Raw genomic sequence first — 23,469 nt, 5'->3', positions numbered from 1 at the left:
CTGGGAGCGCTCTACATCAGCGAATGCCTACCCTTCTCAAAAGGAATGCTTTTTGTCTATGAGGTGAAAACTATCTTCTTCGAAATATTCTGGAACTCTTAGTCTTCAGAATATGAGTACGCTCCATAGATCATGTTTATAGTTTTCGTCAGTTGAGCTTACAGTCCTGAGTCCTCTATTCTCACTGTGCCAGACTTGGCACTAATCCGTCCACTGGGGGGTGGTGGGGGCAGACCATATGGTGAGCCATATGCACCAGAGCAAGAAATTCTCTGGAAGAGATTCTGAAAAGGGGAATTACTAGCCTCAAAATGGGCACATTTTGTTTTTTAAAGTTTTTTATTTTTAAATATTTATTTATTTGAGAGAATGAGAGAGAGAGAGAGAGAGAGCATGAGAGGGGAAGGGCAGAGGGAGAAAAAGACCCCCTGCTGAGCAGGGAACCCAATGCAGGACTTAATTCCAGGACTCCAGGATCATGACCTGAGCTGAAGGCAGTCGCTCAACCAACTGAACCACCCACGCGCCCTAAGTGGGCACATTTTAAATGGTGATGCTTCCAGACTGCCCTAACGGGTGTTCTGTGACCGCACCGCTGCCCCCCTCCCCCCACCCCCACTGCCCTGAATCGGGAGGAGGAGAGCGCGTGCTTTCCCACGCCTGCACACACAGTTGGTGTTACAGTTTTCCAGTCTGACTGCGGAATCAGGGCACCTGTCTGTATTTCATATCCTCTTGATTAACGTGAGGTGGAGCACCTTTCAGGCCTTCATTAGCCAATCGCATCCCTTTTACTATGAATTGGTTTTGTATAGACTTTGCTTATTTTTTTTTTCAATTGGATTGTTCATTTCCCTTACCAATTTATAGAAATTCTTACATGCATCGTGGCTATAAATCCCTGTAGGTTACTTGTATCTGTGCATGGACACGGCTTGTGCCCTTACTGGCGTGGCACAGTGGGGAGGATGTGAGCTGCTGATTTCAGGATGGAGGAACTGTTCACGAAGAGGGCAGGAAAACAGACGAGAGACGGAAAGAGGGAGTCTGTCTTCAGTCACCTCTGCGGAGTTAGGGCAGTGATGTGTTGAAGAAAATCACATGATTTGAAGATAAACAGATTAAAGTTCATGCCTTACTAACAGAGATTTTGGACAAATTCTTTGAGGCTCAGTTCCTTGTACCATTCAGGGATTTAATGACTTCACTTTATAAAGCATTGTTGCGTGGAATAAATGAGTGGATTCATGTCAAGGACTTGCTTCAGGGTCTGGCCCTCCATGTTTGAACAATAAATAGTTTATAGTGTGAACCCAATAAAAAGAGTCACACAGGTGCCTTCTGACATCTTAAAGGGCCATGGACACAAGCTTACCATATTATTATCTTTTTCTCATAATATACTGGAAGTCTGTGAAATATTCCTAAATCTTCTTCACTCGGAGTTTGGAGACTGGAACATTCCTGAGCGTCAGGCCACCTCCCACTTTCACTGATTGGCAAATGAGGACTTTAGGACTGGAAGCGAGGGTGGGGCTAACTCAGGGTAGAGAACCGTGCAGGGAGAACCGAAGGAGACAACTGCCAAGGAGAAAGGCACGAGCCGCGTTCACCATGGCTGGAACAAAGGCACTTCTGACGCTAGAAAACTTCATTAATGGAAAGTTTGTACCTTGTAACTCCTATCTTGATTCTTATGATCCGTCCACGGGGGAAGTATATTGCAGAGTGCCAAACAGTGGGAAAGAAGAGGTGAGTGGGGTGCCTGGCTGGGGCAGTTCGTTGAGCATCCCTTGGTCTTGCTCAGGTTCTGTGTGATCACAGGGCCGTAGGATCGAGCCCCGCATTGGGCTTGTGCTCAGCGCAGAGTCTGCTTAAAGGCTCTTTCTTCCTCCGCCTTTGCCCCTCCCCTCCCCCTCTTTCTCTCAAATAAATAAATGAATAAATCTTAAAAAAAAAGAGAGAGAGAAGAGGTGAGTATATTCACTTAGGGAAGATGGAAATATACCTCATGTGCTGATGAATTATGTGTCACTTTTCTAGGAGCAAAGGGAGTCGGGAAAAGGTGTAGAATTGTTAAACACTAGCAGAGGGAAGATTTTAGTGCTGGGAAGGTTTGCTTGGTAATGGGACTTTTAGGGTGCAGGATTCCCAGGCTATCCGAAAGCGTTCTTATGACACCTTTTGAAATGGTGTAAAGTGAAGACTATCCTCCATTTTCAGGAAGTCCGCGTTAGGCAACTTGGCTTTTGGGAAAGAAATAATAAGTATGGTAGCGGCTTTTTTCATAGAAGTGAAAATCCTCTTCGTATTTCTTTCGGTGAGTGAAAACAGGTGCTAACGTAAAAGCGAGCGGCCTCCTGTGAGCTTTCAAATGGGGATGCCTGTGCCTGGCACAAAGCCCATGACTTCGTGCAGAACGCAAGTGATCAATGAGGCGTCTTAATACACAGCTACATTTCTCAGACATCCCTTATTAGCGGTCTAGTAAAAAGTATTTTTTGTTAAGAATGGTCCGTGTTTCTGTTTCCTTTTCTTTACTAAGCGTTGCCTAACTTTGCCACTATATTCATGGATTTCTAAAAAAAAAAAACCCAAAAAAAAAAAAAACAAAAAAAACTTGTTGCTCCACTAAAACAAGCAAAAGTGAAAAACCCAGGGATTGATTTTAGATTATCCTCTAATAATGCCTTATGTCTTTAAAATATCTAGTGATTTAAAACTGATCGTTTGATGAAATGCAAAATCAAATTCCCATGTATTCTTGCATTTAAATTTAACACCATCACTCAAAGTGCTTAATGGTACAAACATTAAAATTTTTTTTAGTGATGCAAAATTTTATTTAAGAAGTTTTATAAAATGTTGGATATATTCAATTAGCTATCAGTTATTTCATTGACAATGTAAAAGTGTCTGGGGTGATGAATATGGCTAATGTGTGTATGCTCATCTAATGCCTAATGGGTTTTACTTTTTAAGGCACAAAGAACTAGATTATTTATTTATTATTTAAAACAATTTTTTAGAACTAGATTATTTAAAAGCCAACTGTAGTCTTCATATACAAATAAGTATCTATAAATAAGCCTTCTGATACTAAGCCACTATTTCTCTTTTTTTAATAATATTTTAAAACTGTCTTGCATTAAAAAAAAAAACTTTAGACTTGTGGACAAAAGTTTGCAAACATTGGCTAATCTGTTGGTTAAACTGTAACCCACAATTCTGTTTCAAATGACTTGGGATAGATGTGGGAAATCCAGCTTTGTGTTATCCAATCCTCCTGGTCTCTAAGTGTTTTCCAAAGTGCTGTTAAAAATGACAAATATGACAAATGTTGTTGAAATATTTTCTGCGGCTAATGGTTCATGCCTTTTCAGAAGATAGAATGTAGTACAGAGGCATCTGCTAGGAGAGGAATAAATATTTTGGATTTCCCAGCAATTTAACTTGCAGATATTCTCTCTGATCCCACAAGTCTCAGTTTTTGCTCGCTTGAAAAATATCATCAACACACAAACTGCACACCCAGTTTCACAGAAAGTCTGTTAAAGAAAGTGCTGCTGGTGTTGCTAACAGGTTTTGCTGTGTGCTCCACATTGACTAAGCCCTCTAATACAAATCACACCCAATGGGAGTCATAACAACCTACTAATAAGACTCTATCATCACCCTATTCCACAGATGACAGTGAGCTAACATTCTCATCTCTGATGCCTAGATCTCACACACACACACACACACACACACACACACGCACATGCACAGACACACACAGAGATTCTCGGTGGCATTTACATGATAGCTTTGCGATCATAAGCACAAACCAGAGTCCGACCGCATGGCTCCGAAGACCAGCTGTACTGCTCAGTATCTACTGTCTTGACTTAGAGCTGAACTTCCTTGTGCCTCAGTCTCCTTACCTATAAAATGGGAATAACAGTAATACCTGTCTTCTAGTGTGGTTCTGAGGATGAAACAGACTGATGCAAAGCCCTTCTTGTTTGGCATACGTAAATGCTTTCCAGGTGTTAGCTTTTGCTCATATAGATTTAATGTGTATTCTATACTACACAGACATAAGCCACCTTAGAACATATGACTGGACCTGAGTTTTCTGCATAGCAAAAATCTTAGATTTTGTATCGACAACCTCAGGAAGATGAGATTTTACACTGAGCATGGGAGGAAGGAGCCCTTCTCTTGTTGGCTGGCAGCCAGGCCCCTGGGAGGAGGCGACTTCTGGTGGTGAACAGCACAGCCCACCTTCTCCCTTCATCCCGTCCTCCGGTCCACAGTAGAGATTCAGCTTTTCAACAGAAACCACCACTTTTCCAGAAATGTATAATGAAGAGGAGAATCACGTCATCCTTTATTCAGCTCAGCTGGAAGTGACTCTGTTTATAAAGGAAACAGAGAAGGAGTGTGGATCAGATTTGGGGGGAAAGGGTGGCTGAATTATCAGGTCACGTGACACAAGAAAGAGGCTTGTGGTTGCCTGAAGCCTGTGGAAAAGGATTCTGAGGCTGGGCCCGAGCCCAGGGTTGGAAGAAAGCTGTGAGTAATTCTGGAGTCTTGTCATGCGTGTGATGGGGGAGAAAGCTGAGACACAGGCTATGGATTTGCTATCTCCGGGAAAGACTGCTTCGACTTCGCTGAAGACCCCAAGACTCATTTTGCCTTGCAGGAATTGGCCTTGCTCGAACCTTCCCATATACTATTTCCTTTTGGATTTTCTCCAAAGCCAGGTTTCCAAGCTATCTGTTCAAACACGGATGCCCTCCTTTCCCACAGAGGCCTCTTTCACTGGGCAGAGCCAGGCAGGCTACAGGGACCGTGGCTCTGCCATAGCAGGCCAGCTGTGGTCTTGGAACCACAGAGATCTGGGTTTGAGTCCTGACACTGTCACTTATTAGCTGTGTGACCTCTGCTGAGTTACTTGAGTTCTCTGTGCCTCGGTTTCCTCATCCGCAAAATGGGTATAGCAATAGTCAGGGTACAGAATTCTAAAACAGGTGAAATAAAATAATTTGTGCATTTAGCATATTCTTTATATATAAAAATTAGTAATTTTTGAGTGGTCTTTTTAAAAAAATATTTATTTATTTGACAGGCAGAGATCACAATTAGGCAGAGAGGCAGACAGAGAGAGGAAGGGAAGCAGGCTCTCTGCTGAGCAGAGAGCCCGATGCGGGGCTCAATCCCAGGACCCTGGGATCATGACCTGAACTGAAGGCAGAGGCTTTAACCCACTGAGCCACCTAGGCGCCCCTTGAGTGGTCATTTTCAGTGGAAATGACAATCTGAGGATATGATTTCAAACAAACTTTCAGACTTTGTCAGATATGTTGGATCTGGATTAAAAGCTGAGGGATTCTACACATCTTAGTGATGTTTTCTCTCTCATACGCTACTGAGAAAAATTTTTGTATTTTAACGTGATTAAAAATGTGCATCTGTTAAAATTCAAATAACTTTCTTCTGATGGTTGCATCTGAATACCCTGGTCAAAATGGAGCATTCTTCTCTGTTTTTGTGGTGCCCCTGATTCTCTGGTCACATAAACACCACTTTGCAGGTAACTCAGCATGAGGAGGCCTTGAATATTTGAAATCAGGCAGAAGGAAATTAGGCGGGGGTGGACCTGTGTATTCTGGATTCATCCAACCTCGAGAGCAACGGTCTTAAGCTGACCCTCTCCTCTTGCTCCTCAAAGATTGAAGCCGCAGTGGAGGCGGCCAGAGCAGCCTTCCCGGGCTGGTCGGCCCGGAGCCCCCAGGAGCGCTCGCAGGTGCTGCACCGGCTGGCGGATCTGCTGGAACAGTCCCTGGAGGAGCTGGCCCAGGCAGAATCCAGGGACCAAGGTGAGTTGCGGCTGGCCCGTCCTGTACCGGCCAGTGCAGTGCCTAAGGAAGAGTGCAATACTAATCCTCAGATGTCGGCCATGCCTGCCCTACTTCCGATTGGTCAGGTGACCTCCAGCCTCTTAACTACAAGGGATGGGACTCGGGTACTTCCTCCATAGTAGCCCCCCCAAGTTGCCCCCCTCTAGTAGATGTGGGGCAAAGGGAAGAAGAGGATCCTTCTAGGTAGGCCATCCAAAGCAAAAATAATTGAAGAGCAGGTTATTTAGAAAGAATCTGTATGTCAGTATCAAACTCCCAACACAACTTCCCAATTTTAATTCCTTCCCAGAAGCGTAAGTAATGGATTAAATGTCCAATAGTAATATCTATTGGGAAACCCCGAGATCTTTTAAAATGATACGGATGCTTATAAATTAGCTTAGAGTTAGAAGGCAGCCTGAATCCAAACTCTTAAGGAGATGCTTCCTGCCAGTGCTGCTGACACTGGGGGTCCCCCTGAATCACCAAAGACAACTAAGGAACAACCCAGAAAAGCTATGTTTCTCTTTTTGTTCAGTTCAGAAGCTAGGGCATACATGGGGCACGTGGTGAGTGAGTGAGGGCCACACGGCATCCTTGGGGTCCCCTCAGCCTTTCTGGCACGTTCCCATCTTAAGGACTCCACCCCGTGTTGGGAAGACGTTTAGTATACATCATCTGTTTGTCAAAGTGGTTTCATTGTGTCGTGCAGCTACAGCTGTCTTAATACCCATTACTCCAAGCCCTCCTAGCAGCTACAAAGCTTGGTGATTTTGACTTGAAAGAGCTGATGTGAGCGGAGTGGTAGCCTCTGGCAGATTCATGATAGCCACGAATTGTTCAGCCCGCAAAGCAAAGATGGTTTCACTTAATTTTAATGCCCCCCCCATTTCATCTGATAACTTCATACCTAATTATTTCACGGTTCTATGAGACCATGACCAGCTCTCTGTGTCGTGAGGGGATGAAGTTTCAGGCTGGAGAGGACCAACGTTCCGTCCGCGTGAGCTGGGATACGGGTATGATCATGTCTTCTCCATCCCCCGGGGAAGCAGGCGGACGGTGCTTTCTGTTGTTGGCTTCTTTCAGGGAAAACCATAACACTGGCCAGAACCATGGACATTCCCCGGTCTGTGCAGAACTTCCGGTTCTTCGCCTCCTCCATCCTGCACCACACGTCCGAGTGCACGCACATGGACCACCTGGGCTGTCTGCACTACACCGTGCGGGCCCCGGTGGGGATCGGTGGGTGCTGGGGGAAAGCCTGCTCTGCGGGGGTGCCCAGGGATGCTCCCTCCATTCTGTAGAACTCGTCTAAAGGAACAGACCGAGAGGAAGGAAAGAGATGACTTCTACTTCGGCTGAAAATGAATGGGCCTCAAAAATCTATTTCTAGTTTATTTTCTTTGTCTCACATTCCCTACTTATTCCTGAAACACTGTTCTTGGGAAATTAGCAGGAAAAGAAGGATGCCGGGAGGAAATTCACATACGAAGGTTTCCACCGCCCCCAACATTAAAAAACATTTTTTTTCCCCCAGAGAATTTTGTAGTCAAGAGCAAGGATTTTGGGTATGTGCGGGGGCCAGTTTCATAACATTTCTATACCTCAGGATTCTTGTCTTAAAAGCTGGGAGAATAGTTTTAATTTTATATTTATATATGTTAGTGTGAATTAAATTAGTACGTGTAGAGCACTCTGAATTAACTGCTTCCTGCTTTCTTTTAGAGGATAAGTGAACCTGAGCAATGACTCAAACTGTCCACTAGATGTCACTGTTCCTCCAACCCCCAAATATGCATACTTAACTAGTTACATTTTATGATGGGATAAAAGTAAATAAATTCAAAGGAATGAAAACAGGACACATTACCACTTTGGTTATTTGAACTCTTTGGAAATCATATTTTGAAGGAATTAGGAAAAACTCAAACTTCTCTCTTAGAAGTATGGTGATATATCATGCTGAAAAAAAACTCTGTTATCCTATAAAGAAAAGATTTTCTAGTGAGAAATATAATCATATAAAATATATGTTGACTTTCACAGCATAGGTTTAAGGGAAGAGTATAAATAAGATGAATCCATTTACAAATTCATAAAGTAAATTTTTTTTTGAGAGTTTTATGGTTGGAAGTTTTATGGTTTCAGAACATTGCATGGAGACACATTCTAGATGCTGGTTCTGTTACTTATTTAGCAATTCTATCTGGTCATGAAACAGGTGATAACCCAGAGAGAATTTTTTATTAAAAAGTCCTCTGGCTGGCCAAAATGGATTTCATAGTCTATGCATCAAGTTTCCCTGGCTTTACTAATCAGAAGGCCCCCACATGGCAGACTAAGAATTCATTTGCTCTTATTTTACCACTAATTCTAAAAAGCTTGAGATTTTATGCCTTAATCCACAACAGGTTAGAAACAGTGATGGAAAAACTTAAAAGAAATAGTAGTTAGACAGTTGGATGATGAAGAAGGAGAGAGAAGTTTAAAAAAAATGTAAAGGCCAGTCTATAAATCTCAAAACTCATCACATTCTGGAACTGTTTAGTAATAGGTGACAGCCTCTTGGCCCTGGAGCTTACATTGCCCTTGTTCATAAATACAGCTGTTACATCAACAAGAAAAGAGTAAATTGTATTGCTTTATAGTTTTAAGAGGCACAGTTGCTTATAATACATTTTAGAGTTATTTCCCCAAAGTTGGCTACAAGTAAGCCAAGGTGGAGGTTTTAGAAGGGTAAGCCCAAGTTTCATGCAGGGTGGAGGAGTTCCACGTCAATAAACCCAGTGTGGCCAGTCTAGTTTGAGGGTCCTGCCTTTGGTGGCAGTGTTTCTGTTCTCCTCTTGTAGCTGGTCTGATCAGCCCTTGGAATTTGCCACTCTACTTGCTGACCTGGAAGGTGGCGCCGGCCATCGCGGCTGGCAATACCGTGATAGCCAAGCCCAGCGAGCTGACGTCAGTGACGGCGTGGATGATGTGCAAACTCCTGGAGAAAGCAGGTAATGAGCGGTGGCTTTGGAGAGGTACAGGACTGGCTTTGGGGTTGCAAGTTTTGTGGGTCTCAGCCGCCACAACGTCGCTGACATGTGAAAAGTTGTTCTGACTAGAAATCTGCTTACCAAAATTGATTCCATTGACATCTTTGGTTTTCCTCTCTCTGATCCTTTTCTGAGAAATCCCCTTCACACACAGGGTTGGATCACACTCCTTCCTTTTCTTCACCCCTGTCCTCCCGGCGGGGGTGGGGTGGGGGTCTGGCAGGCAATGACATGATTGCACACCTGTGAGTGAGAACAGGCTTAAAGATCCCTGTCAACTCCCACACCAGCCTGTTCCAGAGATCGTCTTCAGCTGATGGTTTAAAATCTTCTATTTGAACCACTTGTTAATCTTGATGCAAATAAGACTGCCCTTAAGTACTTCTCTCGTTTGTATGGTTATACGATACCTGCTAGAAATGGGCATTTTTAAGAGATTTGAATATACCTCCCTCAGTTTTCTCTACATTTGGAGCCACCGTGTGGAAGCTGATATAATACGGCTCCTTGGCCTCTTTATGTCAACAGTGTCCTGGCCACGTTCAAGGTATTTTCCTGGGTAGGTTCTAGGGTATAACTCAGCATGGGTGCAGTCTGACTCTGCACCAGGGTTGTGTCAGGAGAACCTAGCTTGCAACCTACAGGAAAGCCCCTCGTTGTTAGGTCCCTCTGCTCAGGTCTCCATATCACCCTGCTCTGTGTACTTCCTTCAAGTCCACAGAGAAGGTAGTATTGGGCTCACCCATATCCATAAAGTAGGTGCTTGGAAAGAATCCATACCTCCCTCTTCTGGATACCTTATCTCTCTAAGCAAAAACATACATATTGGCTTCCAAGAAAGTTGAGCCAGTTTTTACTCCAGGATTTAGATGGCAGAGCGAACTATGTGGCCTTATGACCCTAGTCTAGCTGCCCATTTCCCTTGTATTGTACAAAGGAATGATTTGATCCATTTTTGCCTTCCCTTGTATTGTACACCCCAGCTTCAGCCTTTGGGGTGACATTTATGGATGCCCTAGGCTTCTAGAGGGTTATGATAGAAATGTGCCTATCTCTCTAATGTCCCAAGGGTATCATTCCTTCTTTACATGAGGGATCACTTTCTAATGCCATTCTTTGCAAAATTAAGTGCCTAGTATCTACAGAGTTCCAAGGCCTTTCTTCCCTCTCTGTTGGCTATAGGTTCCCTGGAGTAGAGAGAAGGGGCCGATGCTGTGCCGTGATCTATGTTGGGGAGGGCAGCCCTGCAGGTGGGGCGAAGCCACAGAGCTGTGTTCCCAGAACCACTCTCTCTTGAAGTCAACCACATCTTGATCTATGAAGATTTCTCTTCCCTAAGCACTCTCCCCTTCCATACGCCCAGCTCCTGGGCTACAAGAGAGTTCTACATTTCCATGTATTTGCATAGCGTTGATCTTATTTCTAGTGAATGAATACGCTTGTTATACCAAGACAGTTCTTCCTTCCTTTCCTGCCTCTGCTGGCTTTGCTAAACTTTCTTCCTCTGGGGACCACGGAGAGTGTAAGGCTCAAATTGCACCTGTCTTAAGCCCTCAGTTTCTCCATTTGGATTGAGAATCTGTACGAGATGTGTTGAATACTATACACAAAAGAAAACTAAGACGACCTGCTGGTGCATTCTTGATATTTATAGAGCCAGTCCTTGGGTCCGGAGCATTCAAACAGACTTGACAGTTGACCCTCCTGTGAAGTAAAGTAATTTTAAAAGTATACAGTGAGTGCCCCTTTTGTAGTTCTAGAACAGTTATTTCTTCTTGACAGCACCAGACGCCTGCCTCATTCCTGCAGTGTCCAGGGAAAGCAGAATTCTGTCCTTTCCTAGTTTTGTTCTGCCCAGGGGAAGCTTGTTGCCATCCTTCCCCATCCCGGTCCCTGGTGCAGGGAATCTATGCCCTGTGCTGTCTGTTAGCCACCTATTCTGAGTTTTACTGAATTATCATTTGCCAACGTAGTGCCTCCTTTTTCTGGTAACTGGCATATCTTAAGGGTAGAAAAATCTCATTACTGTCTCGATCAAATTGGCAAAGTGGTGCTGAGAATTACTGGCCAGTAGGTAAACACATTAACACCAAAGCTCAAGGGAATGTAAAGTGTTAATGCCGTTGTGTAGATCGCAATTGGCCTGCTGAAGTGAACTCATTTTCCTGGGATGATAAATATGTGGTGTTTCTGAGTTTTCTTCACTCTTCATTAAAATGCTGTTGTATACATTAGCTGTGATTTGATCCATTTTTGCCTTCAGGATTTATAAAACCCAATAATCCACCTTCTCTTGCCCCCAAACCCCAATCAGAAAGTATTGGGCAAATATTCACATGCTCACTGTCTGATGGAGATGCAGGACCCCCCAGCCTGCAAATGGTGGGAAACTTGACCTTGTTTCTCCCCCATCAACCACCGTGAGGGCCCCTCTCCTGAGCCCCCTCTTTGCCCCAACACGGGCTTAGCGGCTGTCACATGGTGTCTGACTCTGGGCCTGTCCTCCATGGCAGAGTGACCTGTGATCCAGGACCAACCCGAGCTAGATTTCAGTATGTGTGCACCTGCGGGTAAAGGAGAGGCCATTAGAGGGGAAGCTCCCCCAGATACCACCAGGAGTCATTGATTCCCCACACCTGTCTCCGAGGCTCACGTGAGGGGGGTGATCCCCTCAGGTGATCACACCAGGGCTCTGGCTTGATGGAAAGGTGTTCTGGTTGATGATGGATCATCAATGCCAACTTGTTATTTGTACTCTAAAAGCATATTCTGGAAGAGATGGTTTGAATCCAACAGAGCATGTTTCTTTAGAAAGAGAATGTCTAACCTGGACAGGGAAAGGTAGTGGGAGCAGGGAAGTAGTTAAAAAACCTTACACGTTGGAGGTTTTCTGCATCTCTGTACTTCCAGGCTGGAGAAATATGGGAAAGAAACTCAGCTAATCTTCTAAACCCTAAGACACAACACGATTGCACTTAGATTTTCTTTCTGGACACATAAAGCTTTCCAGAGTCAAGGACCATTTCTGATTTGGATAATATATACTAAGTCTCCATTCATTCATTCACGTAATTATTTGTTAACCGTGTGCCCCCGGTTTTGCCTCCTAGTGGTTGTCCTTTAGCCTCATTCTGCCTCAGATTGGTTGAGGTGAGGATATGAGTCCTCCCTGCCTCATCCAGTAGCTAGGAGATCTAGATCGCTTCCAGCAGTGACTGGCCCACAGTGAATGCGGGCACTTACTGGTATTAATCTATCTGGCAAACTAGGGCCTTAGCGTAGAAGGGCCAGTGGGGAGCAGTAGGGTCTCATGCTAGAAAGATGGGGCTCCCGTTTTAGGATGTATTTGGCACTTTAAGTCAGTTCTAGAGTGTATGTCTGTACCATGGGACACAGGACCTTTAACTCAATACTCACCTTCTTGGAGGAGCCCAAGAGAGCCCAAGGGAGCCCAAGGGAGCCCTCCCTCCCTTCCCTGGGCCAAGCCAGTCAATCTCTCCTTCTGTCCACTTCACATTTTCACACTGAATCGTGACTCCTCAACGCCCATGTGGAGCAGGGTTCTTCTACCTTCCAGGGCTTGACCTGCCTGAGGACATCTCTGTGACCCGAGCCCTTGATGCCCAGTCAATATTATGGAATGAATTAATTAGACGGTTCTACTCTTCATTTTTCTAAGGCAAAGCACCTGGAAATAGCTCACCTAGGGCACACTGGATTTGAGCTATAGTCTTTGCTTTGCCATTAAACTAGAGACAGCCATAAAATACGCTCCCCTCCATTCGAACTACTTCACTTCCAAGGAGAACCTCCTTGTCACTGAAAGTTCTCAACACACGGAGAATTACTGTTGTAATTTCTGTTACTGTTTCTGTATCCCATCCAGATACAGACCTGGACACTGTTCTGTTTCCTGTCCAGGTGTCCCACCAGGTGTGGTAAATATTGTGTTTGGAACAGGGCCCAGGGTTGGCGAGGCCCTGGTGTCCCATCCAGAGGTACTTCTCATTTCCTTCACGGGGAGCCAGCCCACTGCCGAGCGGATCACACAGCTGAGTGCCCCACACTGCAAGAAGCTGTCCCTGGAGCTGGGGGGCAAGAACCCCGCTATCATCTTCGAGGATGCCAACCTGGAGGAGTGCATTCCAACGACTGTCAGGTCCAGCTTCGCCAACCAGGTATGTCCTCTGGGTTGGTGTGTTTTGTTCTGAGTTTGTTTTTTTTTAAAATTCTGTGACCCAGTCAGCCTGGATCCGTTTCATCACAGTGCCAAGCCAGGAGTGAGTGGGTCAATCTGGGGCTATTTCAGGGAAAGGAGATTTTGACATTGTGCTATGCCATCGACTCTGTTTTGTCTCAATGTCCATCTGTGGTTCTTGTGGAATCACAGCTTCTATTGGGCAAACACCTGTTCTTGAGCTTTATTGGGTATAAGCCATGGGCAAAATGATTGACTGTTTGCTCCTCTAAGCTTTTTCATCCCTGTATTCATAGAGTCACCCCCATTCTCTTCTTGCTCTCTGAATGTCCTATCTCCAGTAAACCTTGTGCTCCCCAAAGCATCCCAAATGTAGCACACACTTAGAAATAAATGCCTAAACCAGTCTAGGGGACGTTGCTGATGTCACAGAGTCATGGGCAACTTGGTATCTCCCGAAATTGTGTAACAGATGTTTTTCTGGAAGCCACAGTTCTCAGCAGATTCTTCGAGGCGGTGGCATCCCAAAAGATTAGGAACACTGACCCAGATAGACCGGATGGTAAACCCCACAGAGTCTGCTCTGGGGCTACATTCGACTTTAAACGCCCCAGCATCAGGTCTCGGGTAGAGCAGGTGTGCACAAATACTGAATGATTTTCTCCAAAGGGCCTGCTTTTTAAAAATGTTAGCAGTGAACAAAGAATCTACTAAAGAGTTAGAACTGCCATAGAAAGAAAGATGAGTGAAATGAGATATATCTTTATTTAACTTGCCCAATTTGCTTTACGTAACCTTTTGAATCTTCATTTCCTTGCCTGGAAACTCCTGGAAGCAGTAATGATATCTTCCAGTAGCATTTTTGTGAGTTGTAGAATGAAAACCATTCTTGACAGTGGTTATTTTTGTGATCGTTATCATTGTAATTATTTCTCTCACAGTCATTCTTAGAGAAAGTGGCTTCACTGCGTCTGTAGAGAGCGTTTTTCCGGATCAACAGACTTAAATTTTAAGATTTTAGAAAATAGACTTGCAATTTTATGATGCAGCTATTTCAATCATTAAAGTAAACAAGTATCCAAATGAACAATGAAATCAAGCGTTTTGGTGTCTTAGTGACAAAACAGGGGGGGTTAGGGACAAGCTGTGGACTGCGAAACAGCCCAGAGGACATCAGGTGAACTCTGCATGAAAAAAAAAAATGTACTCTGAGCGCCGAGATGGACTGTGGCTTCTTGGCTACCAGGATTGTGCCAGAACTTGAAATTGCTAAGAGAACCTTCCTCTTGGGGGGGGTATTTTAAATGTCCTTGGGGAAGAGGACAGGATCCCAACTGGCTAATTCAAGACAATAGGCAGATTTTAGGCAAACTACAGGGGCTGGTTTCTTTTTCCTTAACCAAGAGCTGAGTCCCATGTAGTGAACACTTCTTCCTCAGTTGGACATAATGGGCCCCTTTGAAACATCTCTGCCACACGTAGTCTCCTTCGGCCAGGGGCGCACTCACACTTCGACAAGCTGTGAGACACTGAAGAAATGAATGGACTTCAGCATCACTCGGCCTGAAGTTGAAACTTCTGGTGCCTGGTGGCCCTGCGCTTGGGTTCGTTCAAAGCTCCATTTCCTAATTGTAAGCTGGGAAACCTATGGCATCGTAGAATTATTATGAAAAAAGCACCCTGCACAGTCTCTGGAATGCAGTAAATAATATTTCCCTTTTCTCATTTCCTCAAAAGTCATGCTACCAGAGATCCTGGCATTACCTAGGCTTTCCTGGCACTAAGTAATCAGGAAAACACTGACTGTGTAACCCCCCAACTCTCTTTACCACACCCTCCCTCCCCACACGGCAGGGGACACTTGTGTCTAGAGAGTTCCCAAGCCAGATACACAGATAGTTCTTACAGTGATGCTGGGTTGCAGAGAGAATTCTTTTTTCCAAAACAATGACTGTTTGATTTGGACAATACACCTTTGCACAGCTGTCAAAATAATTAGAAATATTCCATTGTTAGGATGGTTTGAAGATCAAATATAAATGTGGTGAAAATCGTTATTTATGCAGAAATGTACTAACCATACATACATAATGATTTGAGATGTCTAGACTTTTTTTTGTAAGTGACCGCACGCTATATTCAGACGATAGTAAGGATCATTTTTCCCTCAGGCTCCTGTTAGCATCTCTGCCCCGAACAGGCAGTATCTCTGTTTGGATGTCTAGGAGGCATCCGAACCTTAACCCGTGCCAAGCAGATCTCTTGCTTTCCCTCCATCCCCTATCCCTGCAATACCGCTCCTCTCCCTGCCTTAGGCTTGCCTTTGGGGGCTAAAGCACTACCATCTGAGGTTCCATCAAAAACCTGGGACTTGACCTTGTTCTTACCCCAACCTCCTATCTCACTAATCCATCAACCCATATTTTTGGTTCAATTATTCTAATATATCCTGGAACCCCCCCTGCTTCCGCAGAGCACCAATACCAGTTTTCTCGCACTTGGGGGTTCCATGTCCCTTTATGAATCTGGTGATGTCGGTGGATACCTATCACTTCGCCCAGCTCCGCTGGTTCTGCACTGGTACAAGCTACCTCCGCATGCCTGGACTGCTGGAATATGCTGTGAACTCTACCCTGACCACACTCTCGTTCTCTTCCATTCTACTCCCCATGGCTGCTGGAACAACTCTTTAACAATGGAAATCGATCATATCATGCTGCTGCTTAAAGCCTTCCACCGGCTTTTCATGATCCCGGGAGCAAGATGCAAACTCCTTGTGAGTCTGTGGGACTCCGTATGGTAGGGCCTTGCTCTCACCTCCTGCCTTCCTTTCTTATTCTCCCTGCCCCCATTCCTGCCTCCACTCCCAGCCTCAGCCCTGCCTGCCTTCTGCCTTGCCTCACACACCACACCCCTGCAAGCACGCTCCTGCAGCAAGAAGCCGGTCTACCCTGCCTCCTGAGAATTGCCTTCCTTGGCATCTAGCCCAGTCAGCTCCTCCCCACCAACCAAGGGTCAATTCAAACAGCCCCTCCCCATAAGAGCCTTCCAGAACTCCCTTTACTCCAAGGGACTAAAAGCAGCGCTTTCCCATTGATTTCTGTTCCCATCCTCTGCTTAGTTTTCTTGTATTGTTTTGCTCATGACCTGAAATTGTATTGTTGATTGAGCTCATTGACCTGTGCTGTTGTCTGACTTCCCCACGAGAGTGTGTGTTCCTGGTGGTGGGACTTTGTTTTGTTTATCAGTGTCTCCCATGGCCTCGAGCAGTGCCTGGCACCTGGCAGGTAGGTGATCAGAGATGCAGGGTGACCTACTCATGAAGGCGTGTGTCTCGTCATTGTCTTCATGTGTCATTCTTGGCAGGGCGAAATCTGCCTCTGTACCAGCAGAATCTTTGTCCAGAAGAGCATCTATAGTGAATTTTTGGAGAAGTTTGTACAAGCTACCAGAATGTGGAAAGTTGGCATTCCTTCTGATCCATCGGCCAGCATGGGAGCTCTGATAAGTAAAGCTCATTTGGAGAAAGTAAGTCAGTTTTCTGCAATGGGAGTTTGGGGAGAAGCCCAGTGCAGGGAATAACACACATTTCTGCTTTGAAATGTTGTCATTACCACCCTGTTCTTAAAAAAATTCTGACCTGTAGGAAATGGTCTCTGGATACAGTGTCTACAGATGTTGTCCAGGTTAAAGCCATGTCTACACGGAATAAATGAATTGGAGATGTCAGCATGTAGATACCATTGAGAGCAAGGAAGAGAAATTTTAAACATAAGGGTCAGCGGATAAGAATGACGTGGATTAAGGGTGGCAGGAATTTCCATCGATAAAAGTTCCCAGTGGAATGGGTTCTGCCTGTGGCTTACAGCAGATGCAATTCTGGATGTGCCATGCCTGCTGGTTACGTGGTCCTTAGTGGGTAGAGTTAGTGGTGGTCTACGTGGGAGAAGCCGTTGATGGCCTCTGGGTGGTTTATGGAATTTAGGTCTTTAAGGTCATCTTCATGTATTACCTGATGTGACTCCCAAAATAAGTCACAGAACGCTGGAGCTGGGGGACTTTGTTTTCAGCTGTGGTAACTGAGACCCACCAAGGAAGATGTACCCCTGTCCGTTAGCCAGTGAGGGACAGAGCCTTTACTTAAGTTTGTAGAAATCTTTGACTCTGTATAGAATTGGGAGATTTACTACATTTTAACTTTGTTCTTTACAGCATTGTGAAGCACAGAGGCTCTTAGCCAAGGGTATAGCAGCTCAGTGGTCTCCTCTTATTTCTTCAGTTTTCCCAGTGAACTACGAAGCAGGGTGAAGAGGGGAGAAGGTGCTGAGGGCTCAGGAGGGAAGAGAGGGTTTGAAACAGTCCTGCAGGACATCAGAAGGGATTCCCGTTGTTTCTAGCATTGTAGCCACAGAAGGTGTAGACAAAATCCAAGAACCCTAATAGATCTAAACCACAAATGATATTTGATTTTTTTTTAAGACTTGAAACATTGACGAGGTTTTAGGCCCGGTGTCAACCGCTCCCTCACGAATCCTAGCCCAGAAATACCATCTTCTATGAAACCAAATTATGCTGGAAAGACAAGTGTTTATTTAACATGTTGGTTGGATTTTGTTTGCTTACTGTCCTTTCAGTGTAGTGTACTTAAGTGCCATGAATAACTCTGAAAATGGTGAAGCTTACAGTTAGCAGTTTGCTTTTTTTTTTCCTGACCACATTCAAACATAAGCCCAAATTTATCTTTCAAACAGAAGTTTTTAAAAACTCCCTTGTATTTTTACCATGATATATTTTCTATCTCGGTCAAATAACTAAGAAAAGGAATAAACTTTCTATTTTGGAATAACTTAAGATTTATAGAAAAATCTCAGAATCTCAGGGCAGAGAGTTTCTATATCCACTCACGCAGCTTTCCCGTTTGCTAACATCTTCCAAGTAAACGATACAATTGTCCACACTAAGAAACCAATGTAGCACATGACCGTATGCCAATCTGCAGATTTTTCAATTAACCTCTCTTGACTTTCTACTTGATCCTTATAGAAAATAATTTTTCAGGCACTTGCTTATTAAAACAAAGTACAATTAATTACTCTGTACTCATTTCAGAAAGCTCCATGGCTCTGCTGCTTTTAGGGAGAAAGATTTTGTACACATAGTTAAAAATTTCAAAATTGGGGCACCTGGGTGGCTCAGTGGGTTGAGGCCTCTGCCTTCGGCTCAGGTCATGATCCCAGGGTCCTGGGATTGAGCCCCGCATCGGGCTCTCTGCTCACCGGGGAGCCTGCTTCCTCCTGTCTCTCTGCCTGCCTCTCTGTGTACTTGTGATCTTTGTCAAATAAATAAATAAACAAAATCTTTTAAAAAAATTTCAAAATTTTTTAAATCATTGGCCAATTTATTATTATTTTTATTATTATTATTAAAAGATTTTATTTATTTGAGAGAGAGAGCAGGTAAGAGAGCATGAGCAGCGTGGGGAGAGAGAAGCAGGCTCCCAGCTGAGCAGGGAGCCCCATGCTGGGCTCCATCCCAGAACCCTGCGATCACGACCTGAGCCAAAGGGAGATGCTCAACCGGCTGAGCCACCCAGGTGCCCTGGCCATTTTATTTTATTTTTATTTTTCTAGGGAAGAACACTAAAGATCGTATTCCCATTACTCCACCACATATAAACTTGCTGCGATCAGTGGAGCCCTCTTGTTTTGTCGTCCTACAGACTGGATCTCTCCCTGCTAGAGTAGAGCGCCCCGTAGGTGGGCTTACATTGCCTCCCCCATGTGAGGCCACGGGGCAGTCCTACTAAGACTTCGATGGCTCCTGGACATCTGTCATCTTCACTGCTCCACCTTGAGCACAGGTGCCCAGATGCAAGGAGTCACGACTTCCCCCTCTGAGTCTCCCACCAGGTGGACCCATGATGGGGGGCTTGCAGATGGATTCTTGTGAGGAGGCGCTGGGTATCTTGGCCCTTGAGAGAGAGAGAGAGATAATGGAAGCAGCTAGGGCAGTGTAAATGTGGCCTTTTCAGTGGGACTCTTTTCAGCTGGGTATGCTGCTTCAGAGATCAAGAAGGGCATGCAGACGTCCCACCAGTGGTCATCTGTCCTCGACTCTCACCAGAGAGCTGTGGAGGCTGCGTCCCAGGGGAGGCCAGGCGGCCATCTTCTATCCCACTTCTCCTCTGCAGCTGGTCTGTGTCTGCTTTGAAGCAAACTAGCCCTGCAGAGTCTGGGGTCTTTGTGTCATCTTGCTTCTCTGTGGTTGTCAGGATAGATGGCAAGGCAGTGACCCAGGAGTCCAACTAGAATATGCAGAAGCTGTTAAGCTGTTTGGTCATGGCAAAGGGCTCAGAACCTCACAGAGATGCAGCTTGCTCCTAAGTGGATGAGTGACTGGCCTGCCTCCCAGGGATGCAGGCGACTCTGTCCTCAAGGAGGGTAGAAAAGGCTCTCTGCCTGTTTCACAGGTTGCTTTTTGTTTTTGTTTTTCTTTTTCCCCCCTCGAATGCTTTTCCACGCGACTGTCCAGAGAATCTGGCTCGATGCCAGCCTGCCCAAAGATGCAGGAAATCGGAAATGGGATTCTGAGTGTTAACAGAGAGGCTGGTGGAGCGCAGGGCAAATTCACGGGTGCATTCCCCGATAGGGCCAGGCTGCAGGCTGTTAACAAAGGTCCATTTTTGCAGTAGGCTAGCTTCTTTTGTCGGATTAAAAAACAAACAAACAAACAAACAAACTAAAACAAACTGACTTGCAGGGTGGGCATGTCTCTGAAATTTCCCAGCTCGTAAGCCTCAGATGATGTGTGATACCATCACCTTCCTCACCAACAGCACCAGTGGTGGCTGGCATTCAAAAGACTTACTGCGTGCCAGACATTATGCTAAATATTTTACATACATTTTATCTAAGCTTATGAATAGATGGGAGTGTTATTCCCATTTTTCAGAGGGGAAACTGAGCATTGAAAATCCCTCTGCGAGCAAGTGGAGGCTCTGGGATTTGAACTCTTGGGGCTCCCCGCCCACCCACCTGACCTCTGTGCTAGGATTTTATGGGCAAAGCTACCAAGTACTAGCTACTCTCTGCTCTTAGAGAAAGTTTTGTAGTTATAATTTATACATTTTACGGCATATTAGCAGTCACAACATTTTCTTTTTTCACATTTTCCTGAACATCTCAGTTCCTGAGCTGCTAGTTGAAATATCATTCTATCATCCAGAAAATAAATTTAGTTTAGTGTGAGTTTAATATATCTTATATATTAAAATTTTTGAAAGGTTTGCATTTTGAAAACAGACACTTTCCTTCATATTTTGTTATCCAAGAATGTCTCCGAGATAATCATGAAATTCCACGTAGATGAGATGATCTGAAGCCACTCTGTGTTTAATCATGGAAAAAAGTTCTGGCCCTGCATTCAGCAGGTGCTCCTGGAAATCTTTACCTCGACTTCCCCTGTACACACATTATGCTGCCTTTGGCATCTCTTAATTAATCTAAGTGGGTTGTTTCAAGAGGAGTAAGAGAATAGGGGAAAGAGAAGTCCAGACCTAATTTAGTTTTCATCTGCAAACTAGACAAGGGCTTTTTCTGGGAGAGCTTTGAGATCATTGCACATGTTGGGGGAAAATGTGTAGCAGAGCGGAATACGAAGTTGTTCCAAATATTCTATCTTTTAGAAGTCTTTGACCTCATGGTTTATTAACTGTTCTATAAGCTAGAGTAAAATTAAAAATAAGACAACAGTACTTTTTAATTTTTATATGGCAAACACATAACTCTATGTTGAGCATGGTTCTACAATGGAGAACTTACTTAATATGGGACAGAATACTCAGATGAATATGTGATATGTAGGGATCCAAAGTATGGTTTCAAAATTTACCCTGCCTTTGATGTACCGCTTAACTGTTGTTTTATACTTTTAATTTTTGAGATCACTTTTCTACTTCTCCTATGCTCAGGGGTAGGATAATGTTATCATTGTGACTGCAATGAAATTTCCATACATAAACGTACATATCCTTTTATAAGGAGTCATTTCTACAACCATTGTGAATAAACATCTGTCACTGTCTCCAAGTTACTGGGTTTACTTATTACATAATTTATTTCCCATTATAGTTAGCTATTCTATATTAACTAGATATATTTTCAGAATGCAATCAGTAATGAGACTAGAAGTTAGAAATGATTTGTTCTGGAAGCCTTTCTTGGCCTTTCATGAAATCTTATGCACCATTCAATCTCCCATATTCTGCAATGGACAGAGCCCCCTCCCCCGCCGCCCCGCACAAGGAGTAACTATTCTTTTGTGTATCTATTAGTGTGAATTCTAGCTTTCCTGTTTACTAGTGGTATGAACCATCTACCTTTTCTGAGGTCCAATTTTATCATCAGCAAATAGGCGGTAATAATACATAGCTAATAGAGTTTTGAGAGAATTAAATGAGAATGTATGAAAAGCATTTATCTATGTGCCTCGGACTTAGATAGTAAAGAAATGACACCCCTCCTCTTCCGTCTGGGGGCTGACTGCCCAAATGATGGTCAGAGCACTTCTGCCCTCAGGCTTAGCAGCTGAGCAATAAGACAATCAACTTTAGATCTCTTAGCAGTGGCCTTATCCATATTTCCTAGATGATTCAAAAATATCGAGCTTTCTGCTGCTTTGTGTCAAGGCAAATGGTAAGATGTTGCTAATCATGGTTTTCACCCTCCCAGGTCAGAAGTTACATCAAGAGAGCCCAGTTGGAAGGGGCCCGGATTCTGTGTGGTGAGGGGGTGGACACGTTGAGTCTCCCCCCCAGGAATCGTGCAGGATACTTTATGCTTCCCACAGTGATAACAGACATTAAGGATGAATCTTGCTGCATGAAGGAAGAGATATTTGGTCCAGTGACATGTGTTGTCCCCTTCGAGAGCGAAGAGGAAGTGATTCAAAGAGCCAACAGTGTTAAATACGGGCTGGCAGCCACGGTGTGGTCCAGCAATGTGGGCCGTATCCACCGGGTGGCTAAGAAATTGCAGTCCGGCTTGGTCTGGACGAACTGCTGGCTCATCAGAGAGCTCAACCTTCCTTTTGGGGGGATGAAGAGTTCTGGGGTAGGTAGAGAAGGAGCCAAGGACTCTTACGAATTTTTCACTGAAGTCAAAACCATCACCATTAAACACTGACCCTGGCTAGTGGAGAAGCCGTGGTCCATGGCTGCCTGCAGAGAATCAGTAGTCCAGTGCGGCGAGCAGATATCCCAGCATAAATTCCTGCCACATCTTTGCTCAGCGGGGTTTCTCTACCTCTTGCTCTGCAGTTTGTCCTTTTCATTCATTGTCACAGAGAGGCTGTCTGTTTTCCCTGTGGAGTCAAAGAAGAGACTTCTGAGCAGAAATGCACAAAAAGGAAGCCAAGTAATTGTCAGGTTCCTTCTCTATTGTGTCCTTGCTGTAGTTTTTTTCATTGTTTTGATTGAATTCTTGGAAATTCACAGATAATCATTTTTTTTCATTTTTAAGTATATATAAGAATGTCAATGATAAACATAGCATAGAATTTGTCCAAGCAGGCCTAAATGGTAGGTCCCACTAAATACATCTGTAAAAGGACAAAGAAAAATAAAAATAATGACTACTTTTGGAGGAAATTTGAAGCAAGAAGAGGAAATAGTTTGATCCATTTCTACTCGAGTGTAATCAATTCCAGTTCTTCGGGTCTGTCTCCCATGAGGCTTACAACCCACTAATCCTAAAAGAATAAACGTTAAGCAATTTAGTAGCCAGTATGACGTATGTCTTCTTCTTGAATTATCCTTTATTCCTCTTAGGGGTATGGACTTCATGCAAAGTGATAGAGGTATTTCTCATGGCATTTTTTTTTTAGGTCTCCTAATGATCAGAGAAGAAAACTGAGGTTTACAGAGATTAAAGTAGCATGCTCAAGGTCACACGAATGCTAAGGGGCAGAGGAAGGATTTGAACCCAGGGCTGGCTCTCAGTCTCCATAGCAGCCACAGTGGCTTGCATAGCAGCCACAGTCTTACAGTTCATCGAACACATTGTGTTGGGTCTCCTCTCCGTGTCTCCCTCCCTCTCCCCCTCTCCGCTGTCCCTCTCAGGCATGCAACTCAGGAACTCCTCAGGCACAGCCCTTCCTACACCAACTGAAACCAACCGTTTGCATGTCTGACTGCCCAGCTGGACAGGAATTGCCTGAAGGCCCAGGCCGTGCTGCTCCCCACCCACCCCCACCCTCCAAAGTCTTCATTCCCAGCACAGGGCCTGGCACACAGAAGGTGCACCAAACAACTTCCAGGGATGGAATGAGGTCTTCCTAGTGCTCT

General features: G+C 44.5%; 1 protein-coding gene across 2 annotated transcripts; it reads left to right on the top strand.

Moving 5' to 3' along the window:
- The first annotated feature begins 1,545 nt into the window (after positions 1 to 1,545).
- Positions 1,546 to 22,431, top strand: LOC111147721 (aldehyde dehydrogenase 8 family member A1). Of its 2 annotated transcripts, XM_022503942.1 has the most exons (7): positions 1,546 to 1,752; positions 5,720 to 5,867; positions 6,978 to 7,133; positions 8,741 to 8,890; positions 12,851 to 13,107; positions 16,494 to 16,655; positions 21,857 to 22,431. In XM_022503942.1, exons 1-7 carry the CDS (start codon positions 1,615 to 1,617, stop codon positions 22,307 to 22,309), a joined length of 1,464 nt encoding a protein of 487 aa, XP_022359650.1. In that variant the 5' UTR covers positions 1,546 to 1,614; the 3' UTR covers positions 22,310 to 22,431. The 2 variants fall into 2 exon arrangements, with proteins under 2 accessions (XP_022359650.1, XP_022359651.1); XM_022503943.1 differs by lacking the exon at positions 16,494 to 16,655 and having other exon boundaries at positions 21,857 to 22,337.
- Positions 22,432 to 23,469: the final 1,038 nt, after the last annotated feature.

Source organism: Enhydra lutris, unplaced genomic scaffold (assembly GCF_002288905.1).
Source record: "Enhydra lutris kenyoni isolate GAN:26980312 unplaced genomic scaffold, ASM228890v2 scaffoldscaffold17, whole genome shotgun sequence".
Taxonomy (NCBI): domain Eukaryota; kingdom Metazoa; phylum Chordata; class Mammalia; order Carnivora; family Mustelidae; genus Enhydra; species Enhydra lutris.
This window is presented reverse-complemented; position numbering and strand designations above follow the sequence as displayed.